The 12,896-nt window shown below is 35.7% G+C and overlaps 3 protein-coding genes and 1 long non-coding RNA gene across 7 annotated transcripts in view; 2 read left to right on the top strand and 2 right to left on the bottom strand.

The window, feature by feature from the left end:
• LOC104699197 overlaps positions 1-531 on the bottom strand; it is a 5,338-nt gene extending 4,807 nt beyond the window's left edge. The window contains exons 1-2 of one of the 2 annotated variants that reach the window (XM_019228888.1): positions 325-531; positions 5-96 (exon numbers count right to left, since the gene is read on the bottom strand). In XM_019228888.1, coding sequence (XP_019084433.1) covers positions 5-96; positions 325-380 — 148 coding nt within the window. In that variant the 5' untranslated portion in view covers positions 381-531. The remainder of the gene's footprint in view (positions 1-4; positions 97-324) is intronic. The other variant, XM_010414537.2, reaches the window with a different exon arrangement.
• Positions 932-3,643, top strand: LOC104699182 (pentatricopeptide repeat-containing protein At2g06000-like). Of its 2 annotated transcripts, none has more exons than XM_010414525.2 (2): positions 932-2,774; positions 3,289-3,643. In XM_010414525.2, exon 1 carries the CDS (start codon positions 1,051-1,053, stop codon positions 2,665-2,667), a length of 1,617 nt encoding a protein of 538 aa, XP_010412827.1. In that variant the 5' UTR covers positions 932-1,050; the 3' UTR covers positions 2,668-2,774; positions 3,289-3,643. The 2 variants fall into 2 exon arrangements, with proteins under 2 accessions (XP_010412827.1, XP_010412820.1); XM_010414518.2 differs by having other exon boundaries at positions 3,281-3,643.
• Positions 6,581-9,360, top strand: LOC104699166 (serine/threonine-protein kinase At5g01020). Of its 2 annotated transcripts, XM_010414503.2 has the most exons (5): positions 6,581-6,907; positions 7,618-7,925; positions 8,025-8,160; positions 8,283-8,419; positions 8,527-9,360. In XM_010414503.2, the coding sequence occupies exons 1-5, from the start codon at positions 6,808-6,810 to the stop codon at positions 9,262-9,264; spliced, it is 1,419 nt and encodes a 472-aa protein (XP_010412805.1). In that variant the 5' UTR covers positions 6,581-6,807; the 3' UTR covers positions 9,265-9,360. The 2 variants fall into 2 exon arrangements, with proteins under 2 accessions (XP_010412805.1, XP_010412812.1); XM_010414510.2 differs by lacking the exons at positions 7,618-7,925; positions 8,025-8,160 and adding an exon at positions 7,315-7,450 and having other exon boundaries at positions 6,581-7,215.
• Positions 11,496-11,866, bottom strand: LOC109132249. Its single transcript, XR_002037499.1, has 3 exons — positions 11,834-11,866; positions 11,720-11,742; positions 11,496-11,513 (listed from the first exon to the last, which is right to left on the bottom strand). It is a non-coding gene; the product is annotated as an uncharacterized LOC109132249 (long non-coding RNA).

Genomic DNA, 12,896 nt, shown 5'->3' with positions numbered 1-12,896 from the left:
AAACTTGCCAATAGAACTATATAGAGATAACTCCCAACAAGGCTTCTAGATTTCCTGTGACCAAACAATGGTGCTTCATGCAATATATCAAGAAACCTACCAAAAGAACACAAAAAATAATACATTATGAATTTTTAGATCCACCCACCAAAACTTAAAAGCACACACATTGGGCAAAAGTGTAACTTTTTTTTTTAGTTTGGAAACAAAATAAAGGATGTATCTTTATACGGATTTGCATGAAAACGAAAGCTAATCACAAACCCAAATCGAAATAAAGATTTTTAATTTTAATTTAAAGAAGAGGGAGGAATAAGCGTTTACATAGCGTTCTCTTCGTTGGTCATCGGATTAGACGAAGCACGTCTCTCCGTTGACATCTTCGAACACTGATACTGTAAAGATTCTTAAATTTCTCCGATCAAACTAATTGACTCGATCTAAGATGGGAATTATGATAAACATAAAACAATACGAAATTTTTGATCAGAGAAGTCGAATCGAGACAAAATTTTCTGGCCGGAAACATATTTTTTTATTTGCTTTTCTGTCTGAATAACAAAAAAAACAATTAAAGACGAAAGACTTAGTTTCGGTTTGGTTTGGTTCGGTTTTTTCCAACATTAGGTAAAGATTTTTATACGGATCCAATTTCGGTTTGGTTTAATGTTTTAGTTCAAATCCCGATTTGATTTTTGCTTAATTTTACAGTTTTTTTTTTTTAACTATTCGTACATTTAAATGTATTTATTAGTAATTCTAGTTAAAAAAATAGAAAATTCAGTGATAGAATTTTTTTTTACCATTTAGGTTGTTATAAAAAATTCGGTTTAAATGAATTTCGGTTCGGTTTTAGTAGGTCCTAAGGTTCGGTTAATGGGTTATAAAAGCTTCTACCTCTCCTAGAGGGTCCTAAGGTTCCTCTGTACTGTTTCAGTTTCACAAATTGATCTGAAAAAAAAAAACACAGATGAGGTGGTTGACCAAAACAAGCCCTAGCTCTAGCTCCTCCTCCTCCTCCTTCCAAATCAAACTCGCCGCCACGCCGTTATGATTCGAACAACGTTCGCAACCGCCATTGCTCATTTCCACACGCATTCTCATGGAGGAGCTCAATCTCGTCCTCTACAGAGCAATAAACGGGAAGTGATGCATTGCCCTGAAGCTTGGTTAGTCAAAATCGTCTCTTCTCTGTTCGTCTACAGAGTTCCAGATTCAGATCTCTGTTTCTGTTACTTGAGTAAGAATCTGAATCCGTTTATCGCCTTTGAGGTTGTGAAGAAACTTGATAATAACAATCCTCACTTAGGGTTTCGGTTTTGGGAGTTTAGTCGATTCAAATTGAACATTCGCCACTCGTTTTGGACTTATAATTTGCTCACTAGGTCGCTTTGTAAAGCCGGTATGCACGATTTAGCTGGTCAGATGTTTGAGTGTATGAAGAGCGATGGGGTTTCTCCCAACAGTCGGTTATTAGGGTTCTTGGTGTCTTCTTTTGCTGAGAAGGGTAAGCTTCATTTCGCTACTGCGTTGCTTCTTCAGTCTTATGAGGTTGAAGGATGTTGTATGGTTGTGAACAGTTTGTTGAATACGTTAGTGAAGTTGGACCGTGTGGAAGATGCGATGAAGCTTTTCGATAAACATTTGAGATTTCAGTCTTGCAATGATACTAAGACCTTTAACATTTTGATTCGAGGTTTGTGTTGCGTAGGGAAAGCAGAGAAAGCGTTAGAGCTGTTTGGTGAGATGAGGAGCAGTTTTGGTTGTTCTCCAGATATTGTTACTTATAATACTCTTATTAAGGGATTTTGCAAGAGTAATGAGCTAGCCAGAGCAAATGAGATGTTGAACGATGTTAAGTCGAGCAGTGGTTGCTCTCCGGATGTTGTTACGTATACATCGATGATCTCAGGGTATTGCAAAGCCGGAAAGATGCAAGAAGCATCTCGTTTGTTAGATGACATGCTTTGTTTTGGAATATGCCCAACTACTATAACTTTTAATGTTCTCGTGGATGGTTATGCGAAAGCTGGTGAGATGCCTTGTGCTGAAGACATCCGTGGGAAAATGATTTCTTTTGGCTGTTTCCCAGACGTTGTGACATTCACTTCCTTAATTGATGGATACTGTAGAGTAGGACAAGTGAACCAAGGGTTTAGACTTTGGGAAGAGATGAATGCCAAAGGAATGTTTCCTAATGAATATACCTATTCTATTCTTATCAACGCACTCTGTAAAGAGAACAGCCTGCTCAAGGCTCGTGAACTTTTGGGGCAGTTAGCTGGTAAGGATGTTATCACAAAACCATTTATGTACAACCCTGTCATTGATGGGTTTTGTAAAGCTGGGAAGGTCAATGAGGCAAATGTTATTGTGGAAGAGATGGAGAAGAAGAAATGCAAACCAGATAAGATCACATTTACGATTCTTATAATTGGGCATTGCATGAAAGGAAGGATGTTTGAAGCAGTCAGCATTTTCCACAAAATGGTGGCAATAGGTTGTTCACCGGATAAGATTACTGTGAATTCTTTGTTATCTTGTCTTCTTAAGGCTGGAATGGCTAAGGAGGTCTATCTCCTAAACCAGATAGTACGTAAAGGCCAAAGTAATAATGTGGCACCTCTGGAGACAAAAACAGCAAATGCGACTTTGGCTGTCTGCTAGGCTTTCTGTACATTATCTCCGTTCATTGGCCTTTCTACCACCAGACATTCTCTACACATGTTAAGCTTAGCTAGAAGAAGAGCGGACAAACAGACAAAAACCTCACAGTAAGCATCTTTTCACATTCCTTAGATTCGCTAGATCCTAACTCTATTTTGAAGAATTGCATAAATATTACTTTGTAAAATATGTTTATATATCGCTCTTAGTTAGCCAGTTGGCATTCTGCAGGCTTCTGATGCTTGTTGTGTCAATTTTTATTTAATCTCTTGTTCTAATGCCAGAGATGACAATTCAGTGTAAATTGCTGAAAATGTAACCAAATTAGCTCATCTGCAAGAACAGAGGTATTCAGTTTCTTAGAAGTTAGAAAAATATGCAGAAATAGATTTAGGATCCCTCTATATTTTTACTCCTAGGAGATTTTTCCTCAGTTACTTTTTTCCAATTGTGACACCTAAATTTGACCGGGTAAAGGATGATTGAGCTTGTGAAAGATTAAAGAGATATTTGAGAAGTTTAAGTTCACATGTTTGAAATAGAAGATAATTGCTTCATCTGTAGCATGTTTTTTCTAAAGAAACGGTTGCCATGTTGAATCCTCTTCCTTAAGATTTGCAGGGTAAGAACTATGAGGCTGCTCAGCATGTTTTTTGGCAATACCAGAAAAGGCTGCACAGGTTCAAGTCAAAACCAGGTGAAGAAAAACTGCCTGAACGAATGACCTCGCGAAGAAGTTCCAGTGCACAAAGCCACAAACTCAATTCTTAGTTAGCTAACTTCCACCAGTACCTTAGAGGATAAGATGACTGGTTATCCGAGTTTTTTTATGGAGGGAACCAGATTGGTTTCATGACTCTTGTAAATCAGTTTGGGACTGGAGGAGAGAAATATATATATATATATATATATATATGGTAATGGCTTATCTTGTCACAAAATATCCTTTTCATCAAACAAAGATGTTTTTCTGTTACGCTCAAACTCAAACAGAGCTTGTTCAATTGTTTCCAAGTTCAAGAATTGTCTAAGGGTAAACTGCAGCAATAATTAGAAACTGATTACACTTTAAATAGGTTTCTCACTTGGAAATTTACAATCATAAGAGGAATAATAAGTCTATCAGTTGCTAAATAACAAACCTAGAACCACAATTTATTCTCTTAAAGAAAGATAAGAAAGCCGATTAGGATCATATGCCGTACATACTACTCATTAAAGACTAACAAGCAAGCTCACGAAATGGAATTTGTAAGATGCTTTGAAGACCGGGCTGTCCAGTGCAACACCCATTGCATTCAAGCCATTGTCCACAAAGATTATTGCACGTGTTATTGCCGAGGCCAAGAAGGCTGCTGCATTCTCGACTTCATCTGCATTATTGCCATTACTAAACCGTACGATTGATTCCAAGACAAAACAAGTTTTTAAAAAAGGCCGGTTCGAAGGAAAAGAACCAGCGGTCAGTGTTTTCTGGATAGTCTCAAGGAACAAGCGAGACTAATAAAATTCATTATCGTTTGGATACATAAAATGATCGTTGCAAAAAAAAGAAAACAAAATGAGAGCTCAAGAGTCTGGCTTATACATCTGAGCTTAATCCTTTATTGTTTTAGATATTCTTTATTGTTTATATCTTAATGCTCAAAAACATATATATAATCATTGGCTGAATGAATACTACAACAGTTGAGCATAAGTTCCAAAACAGAGCATTGGTCTAACAAAGAAGCTAGCTAATTCCAATTAGAACTAGTTATTAGCAAACAATCTATTATGATCAATGCAAGATTAGCGATATGTCCCGTGGCAAAGATTCTTCTTTTGAGAGATATGAAGAGAGTGGAGAGAATAAGAGGAGTGTGGGATTAGTCTTTGATTATTGCTTTGCCATTTTCCATAGGCTTCTTTAATTTCTACATAAGTAGTAGTACTTACATTAATTTCTTCCTGTCTATACTAAATCAAGAAACAAAACACAATGAGCTAGAAAGAACCATTAGAATCGAGAGTGAGAAACTCGAATTGCTTTCTTTATTTCAAATATCAACGTATGCAAATGTTACAAGATAATTGAGACTACAAAACTATCCTTCTAGTCATTAATTATAGAAAATGATCAAATGGGATCCACTCTGTGCGACCAAGTAAAAATGTCAACTCAAACTGAAGCAAAGCGAATCTCTCAAAATATATAATAATTATATTATGTAGTTCAGAAGAGACGAATAAGTCGCCGTCTTCACACAACGCGTTTGAGATCTTCCTCCTCACCTTTGTTCTCATTATTGTTTTTCCTTCTAATTATTGATATCTAAAACGATGTGTTCTAGAAGCTTGACGCATTTTTGTCTATCTAATCTATCTATAAAATAATACATATTAATTGCATCTCTACCAAACTCTCTTTTTCATCTTTGTTTGTTGAGATGTAAATTTCTCGATTTTTTTTGTTATTCTTGGTTTGGACCAAAGTTTTTTTGTTGACTATATATGTTTCTTGGAGAAGAAGGACAAGCAGGAGGAGGGTTAATCAATCTTCTAGAACCGTTTTATTTTAAGTTGACTCTTTCTTAATTATATTATCGTTATCAAATTGCATGACGACACTACAATTTTAGTTGTTAGCTTATTTGTTATTAATGTGAAATTGTATATATATGTTTACCATGCATAAAACCTTAATTAACCAAATAAAAAGTTCATAAAACCCTAGATATGTTCTCAAAGTCTCTATTTGGAAGATAGTCATTGCCTACTTCTTAAAAGTGAGAAGGAACACTAAAACAAAAGATATATATATATATATATATATATAGTCTCTTTATTCATATGTTTACAATTAGAGATATAGTTCTGAATTTAAAATAATAATATAGTAATACCTAGAAGAAGAAAAAAGTGAAATAAATTCTTTAACAAAAAAAAAATTGGAAATGGGTTAAAAAGAAGAAATTTTTCACAAATTATATAACTATAATTACAGTTTTTCTTTTTGTTAAAGAATAATTACTAGCTCTGAACTTTGGTTTGTTCGGTTTGAGAAAATGTCTAAGATTAACCAAACTAACCAGATTTTGGTTTGTTCGGTTTGAATTATTACCGATCGGTTATTATACATAACCGAAATCAAGCTGAACAACCAAAATCTCACTTCGGTTCGATCCGGTTAATTACCCCAGCTCAAATAATTACAGTTTGATAGGAAAGAGGAATTTTCAATCACTATCCGTCTATCCCTTTCTAAAATCGAGATTTTTCTTTGTACAGTTGTTTAAAGAGTATATATCTTTCCATATATAAAGATTGGAACTGAAAGATATTTCATGCAAATGAATATGCGATGATGCTTCTTTACTTCGCCATGATCAAAGATTTTTACAGAGTTTTTTTTTTAAAATGTTATTTTACCGAAACGGGTATCGTGATTATTACCAGAACTTGTAAGTCAAATTTGACCGAAGACAGCCCTATATCAAGCTTGTAAAACTACTAGAAATGACAAAAACAAAATCGAACCACACAAACGAAACAGCTTTATTATTGTTTCTTTTGAATTTATATACTCAAACTTCCAAATATCTAAATAATTTCCGGGGGAAAAAAATAGAAAAAAGAAAGAATTATTTTATCTGAAACTTTTTTTTTTTTTGGCGTCATTGCATCAGAATCACATGTATAAATGGCCCATTGACGAAACGAAAAGATAACACGTAATTGTTTATCGTTAGAGTAAGGCACAAAGCTGTCATCGTCTACAATTTTGGAAGCACCCACCACTAACTAAAAAATCAACTCGTTTATTTCCGTAGAAAATATCAAACAAAGATAAAAATAAGCGTGTGTCACAAAGAAAACCACGGTTAGAAAATATATAGCCATCACTCTAGAACGAAAAGAGTAGCATTAGTAGTAGTAGGTGAATTTGAATTGAAATTAGTAATTAAAAGTCATCGTCCTTTCTCTCTCTCATTCTCTCCTCGTGGCCTTTAAATACCAAACCGGAGTTAATAAATATAGCATAAAAACTTTATATTATAAAGTCTTCTTCTCACTTTCTTCAAAGAAGCCATTCATCATCTCTCCCATTCCAAACCTAAACCGAGAAGAAGAAGAAGAAAAGAAACACACAAATAAACAATGGCGGTGAAGAAGAAAGTATCATGGAGATCACTAATCGTTGGATGTCTAGGAGATCCAGAAACCCTAATGGCTTCTTCTAAAAAAAACAAAAGAAAAGATGACGTCATTAAGAAACAGAGCTCTTTCCAAAGACTATCGATTCTTGATTTGAGTAATCCAAGTTCCAACACTCTATCAGAAGATCTATCGATTTCTTTGGCAGGATCAGATCTCCACGTGTTCACCTTAGCCGAGCTTAAAGTCATCACACAAAGCTTTTCATCGACTAATTTCCTCGGCGAAGGAGGGTTTGGTCCTGTTCATAAAGGTTTCATCGATGATAAGCTTCGTCCTGGTCTTAAAGCTCAGCCTGTAGCTGTCAAATTACTCGATCTTGAAGGTCTTCAAGGTCACCGTGAATGGCTGGTTAGTACCTTTAAATTTGCATTAGATATTTCTCTTTTTTTTTTTTTGTTTGATGATGATGAGTCTCTCTCTAATATTGCATTAATCTCTTTTTTTCAGACGGAAGTTACGTTTTTAGGACAGCTAAAGCACAAAAATCTTGTGAAATTGATTGGTTATTGTTGCGAGGAAGAACATAGGACTCTTGTTTATGAGTTCATGCCTCGTGGAAGCTTAGAGAATCAACTTTTCAGAAGTGAGTCTCTCTCTCTCTCTTTTTCTCCTTTTCTCTATGTTCTCTTCTCTTAATCGTCCATTAATGATCAAATTGCCGACAAGAAATATGTCCTAACAGAATTTGTATATTACTCTTTTCAGGGTACTCTGCGTCACTTCCTTGGTCTACGAGGNACAAAAGAAAAGATGACGTCATTAAGAAACAGAGCTCTTTCCAAAGACTATCGATTCTTGATTTGAGTAATCCAAGTTCCAACACTCTATCAGAAGATCTATCGATTTCTTTGGCAGGATCAGATCTCCACGTGTTCACCTTAGCCGAGCTTAAAGTCATCACACAAAGCTTTTCATCGACTAATTTCCTCGGCGAAGGAGGGTTTGGTCCTGTTCATAAAGGTTTCATCGATGATAAGCTTCGTCCTGGTCTTAAAGCTCAGCCTGTAGCTGTCAAATTACTCGATCTTGAAGGTCTTCAAGGTCACCGTGAATGGCTGGTTAGTACCTTTAAATTTGCATTAGATATTTCTCTTTTTTTTTTTTAGTTTGATGATGATGAGTCTCTCTCTAATATTGCATTAATCTCTTTTTTTCAGACGGAAGTTACGTTTTTAGGACAGCTAAAGCACAAAAATCTTGTGAAATTGATTGGTTATTGTTGCGAGGAAGAACATAGGACTCTTGTTTATGAGTTCATGCCTCGTGGAAGCTTAGAGAATCAACTTTTCAGAAGTGAGTCTCTCTCTCTCTCTTTTTCTCCTTTTCTCTATGTTCTCTTCTCTTAATCGTCCATTAATGATCAAATTGCCGACAAGAAATATGTCCTAACAGAATTTGTATATTACTCTTTTCAGGGTACTCTGCGTCACTTCCTTGGTCTACGAGGATGAAGATAGCTCATGGAGCCGCAACGGGACTTCAATTTCTACACGAAGCCAAAAACCCCGTTATCTATCGTGATTTCAAAGCCTCCAATATCTTGTTAGATTCCGTAAGTCTTCTGAACCGTTTTATTTAATTTTAATACTTATTCACTTAATAAATAAAATAAAATAAAATAAAAACTCTAACAGCTTCAATCTCAAATCTTGTTTCCAGGACTACACGGCTAAACTCTCTGACTTCGGGTTAGCCAAAGACGGACCAGAAGGAGACGACACTCACGTGTCAACACGAGTGATGGGCACACAAGGCTATGCTGCTCCCGAGTACATTATGACCGGTCATTTAACAGCGAGAAGTGACATATACAGCTTCGGAGTCGTGTTGCTAGAGCTTTTGACCGGACGTAGATCGGTAGACAAGAAACGATCATCGAGGGAACAGAACCTTGTGGATTGGGCTCGTCCAATGCTCAACGACCCACGTAAGCTAAGTCGTATCATGGACCCGAGACTTGAAGGTCAGTACTCAGAGACAGGAGCAAGAAAAGCAGCAACGTTGGCTTACCAATGCTTAAGTCATCGACCCAAGAACCGGCCTTGTATGAGTGCCGTCGTCTCTATACTCAATGATCTTAAGGACTATAATGATATTGCTATGGGGACATTTACTTACACGGTACCAAATACTCCGGACAAGTCAGTCTCGGACAATAAAGAAGATGAAGGTCGTGCTGGTAATAAGCCACGTAAGAGTAGTCACCATCATCATCAAAAACAAAGTAACCATCCCCGGTCGTCGCCATCTCCGACGGCTAATTCGCCTTCTCCAACGGCCAAGTCGCCATCTCCTACTGCCAAGTCGCCGAGGAATTTAAGAGAAACCCACCGGAGAACGTTGAGAAATGGTGTGAATTCGCCGTTGCGGAGTGAGGCAGGTGGGGAACGGTACTGAGTTTTTCTAGTCTCACCTACTCTTAAAATTCTTTTTTTTGGCTTCTTAAATCTAATGTAAATAATTTGTATTTTCGTAATGTAAAAATATATTGTTTTTTTTTTTTAAGTGAAAAATATTTAGATAGTCTTTTCGTTGGACGAAAAATCGAGTTCACTTTTTGTTTTTGTTTAGTCTTTTTGTTTTGTTTTGATTTGGTCCAATATATGATAATTCATTCTTTTGTTTATGAACATTTCGTCGTCTAAAGAAAAACGCGTTATTCACCGTTCGTTTTTTTTTTCTCGTAAGAAAAATGCTCGATCTCTTTCTAATTTTATGTACTTTCAATAATTTGGGTAAATTTACAGCTCTTACGAGTTACGACTCTGATGTGATTTATCACACAACACCAACAACATATGCATATAGCTTGAAACTCTTTACAAGTATCATAGAAATAATAAAAAAAAAATAGAAGAAAGAAAAGTATAATGGATGTTCTTGCTTTATTGGTAATCAAAGTTTTGTGTCTTCTAACAACTTAGTGGATCAGTCTCAAAAAGTATATGTAAATCAAGTCAAACACCACATTTCTATGGTGGATATTAATTATTCTACAAGTTTTGCATATATCTGAATTATTTGTATTTCATTTTCCGGTAGATGTGATGATATGGTTAATTTATGACCATCTTTGTTTAATAATTTTGGGAATTGTTATATGATACTAGTCACCTAGTTTGAATCATTCGGATACAGCTCTTGCGCATTTAGTTTCTTTTGTAATAGTCTAAATTAGGCGTGCATGAGTGTTTGTGTATATATTTACAAATGAGCAGACAAATATCTGCGACCAAATCGATCTTCATTGTTTGTAAGAGTCAAATTACAGATAAGCTAACGATTTGCAATTATAAAGTCTCTTAACTTTCCTGCCAGTTACCTACTAATCTCCCACTATGCCCAATTGTTAATTTAAAATTACTATCCTATTATGTTAAGTCTTAGAACTACAGCTAGCTAGTGTAAAAAAAATGACTCTAAAAAATATGTTTATAACCATTATTTGTACTTGTAAAAATGAAGAATACTGATATGGAGTTTCTTGTATTAGGATTCAATTCAGTATTGGATCAGATATATTAGTCTTTATATATAATTTTTTGAATATGTCAATAACAGTACTTTTTGTGAGGATATTAATTTCCAAACTTTATAGCTAGTTCACTAGTAAAAATAGAGCCTATAGCCATGGAATATTCCGTGGAGAAAGTCACTTTTCGTGGCTATATGACCACACAGACAGGACAAGACACGAAAAAAAATCGTGTCTATACGATCGTGGATTAAAATAATTCGTGGCTTTTCGTGATGTTATAGTCACGATTTTGACACGTGTATTTCATGACATTAATTGCCACGGAATAGTCAGGCAAATTTTTGTGGTCAGTTAGCCACGATTCAGTTCATGTCTATTCAATGACTAAGTAGACACGAAGCACTTGTGTCTAAGCGATGGCTTTTTCTAGCCACGAACCACCGTGACCTGGTGATTGTGACGAATTTAGAAATTGAAACCTACACCCCAAAATTCTATAATTTGAAACGTGAAATACAAATTCTAAAATCTGAAATGTGAAATATAAAACCGATAATACACTACCATAGATTTCCAAAGTTTTACAAAAAGATCCATGAGATTCCAAAAAACTTACAAAAGGCGATTAAATATTACGAAAGATGCAATGATTTTTCGAAGCAAGATAAATATACAAGATACACAATAAAGTAAGAGACACACCGCTTATCTAAGTGCTTGTGAAGTAAAGTCACGAGTAGCACACCATTGTTCAAAGTCAGCTTGTTGATCTCGAGTCATAGGTGGAGTCGAGGTTGAGGCAGTGTTAGGCATTACGACATTCAGGACAGTGGGATTAATAGGTGTTGCAGTAGGATCAGAAGGTTGAGTATGACTAACATGTTGGAGGGTAGCAGAATTCACCCCAAGAGCCTGTAGAATCACATTTAGTGAAGCTCGTGTTGCAACCATCTCGTCCTTGAACTCACTTTTCATATCATCTTTGAGTGTCTTTATGTCAGTCTTGAGCGTTTCAACATTAGTGTTGACAGTTTCAGAGTTCTTACCCAAACCAGAGATACGCAAGTCCATGTCGAGGTTGCGTTGAAGAGAAGGTCTTAGAAGGATCAAAATCCCGGTATTGAACACTGCCTATTCCATAATTGCGTCATTTGCTTGACTTACCCCGCTGTGAATGGATATAAAACCAAATTAATATAAACCAACAATCAAAGACAAACATTCATATCAAAAGTCAAAAACAACTAGTCACAACAAAAACTAAATTAAAACAATGAACATTCTCTTATGGATTGTGAATGAAAACGTGCAGACATCATACACCTACAAAACATCATCCACATAATACAAAAGTGAAAGTTATTTCAAGAGTACCTTGACTCCCAATAGAAGTTTTGCTACAGTATTAAAAGAAGACATTAGTATTTGTGAGTAAGTGAACTTAGTTATGTAGAGTAAAAAAAAGTAGTATAAATTTTGAACACTTACCACAAAAGATTGCCACCAGTTAGTTTTCCTCTCATGAGGAACAAACAAATTTCCAGCTTGACTTTGGTCCCATGTAGTTGCCTTGCCAAGTTATCCGGATTAATCCATGGACACAGGGGTCTATACCGAACCCGACAGAAAAAAAATAAGAATCAGAGACAAAGAAGAATATACATTCATGATATACACATTAATAGAATTTTGCTAACTAATTACCATAAAGCGCCATTGATTTTTCTTTGATGGAGGTGTGGTTGGCCATCTCTTGAGGCAGTATGTAGTAGTGCCTCTTCGATTCTACGAGCGTAGTTGTTTGCGGCTGAAGATTTTGCGCTTGCAGATCCAATAGCTCATGGAGGCATTGAAGGACCTGGAGGAATGGGAGAGCCCAAAGGTGAAGACCTTGCAGGCCTTCTCTATTGCATATAGCAGAACATATACATTGAAAGGGGATCTGAAGAACAGACCCAAAAACCTAAACGTTTATACATTGAAATGGGATATGAAGAAACTCATATCGAGAAGAGAAGAAGAAGATTTACTCGGTAGATTTAAGTCGGAAGGCCGTGTGCGATGACGGTCGGAGGCTTCGCCTGACGGAGTTATCGCGATTCGAATTGGAGAAACCCTAAACGTTTCTGAAGTGTGTTTTGTTGAGTGAGAGATTTGAGAGCGAGATTTTTTTTTTCTAAGTGTTAAGTTAGGAATGGAGGCAGAGATATCAGGACGAGGGTTTCCTTGCTTTTAACCTAAACCGGGAAACCAAAATTAATTTTGATGTTAAAGTTACTCTATTAATCCGGGAACCCAAATATTTTTTTGGTGATTAATTTTTTGTGACCCGGGAAAACCAAATAATCTGTTGTTTCGATGATCCAATTCAACTTAAATAATTAGGTGTAAAACAATGAATAAATAAAATTATGTTGTAAGAAAATGGTATAGTTAAACTTATAAAACTGATATTAAATTAAAACATGATAACACATTTGATCATATTTTTACTTTGTGGCTTTGACGCTGTAACATATTTTATTGTGGGTGTTTGGTCACTATTTTATCA

The sequence above is a fragment of the Camelina sativa genome, chromosome 1 (assembly GCF_000633955.1).
Source record: "Camelina sativa cultivar DH55 chromosome 1, Cs, whole genome shotgun sequence".
Lineage (NCBI taxonomy): Eukaryota > Viridiplantae > Streptophyta > Magnoliopsida > Brassicales > Brassicaceae > Camelina > Camelina sativa.
Note: the sequence above shows the minus strand (reverse complement) of the source record. Positions and strands in the feature narration are given on the sequence as shown.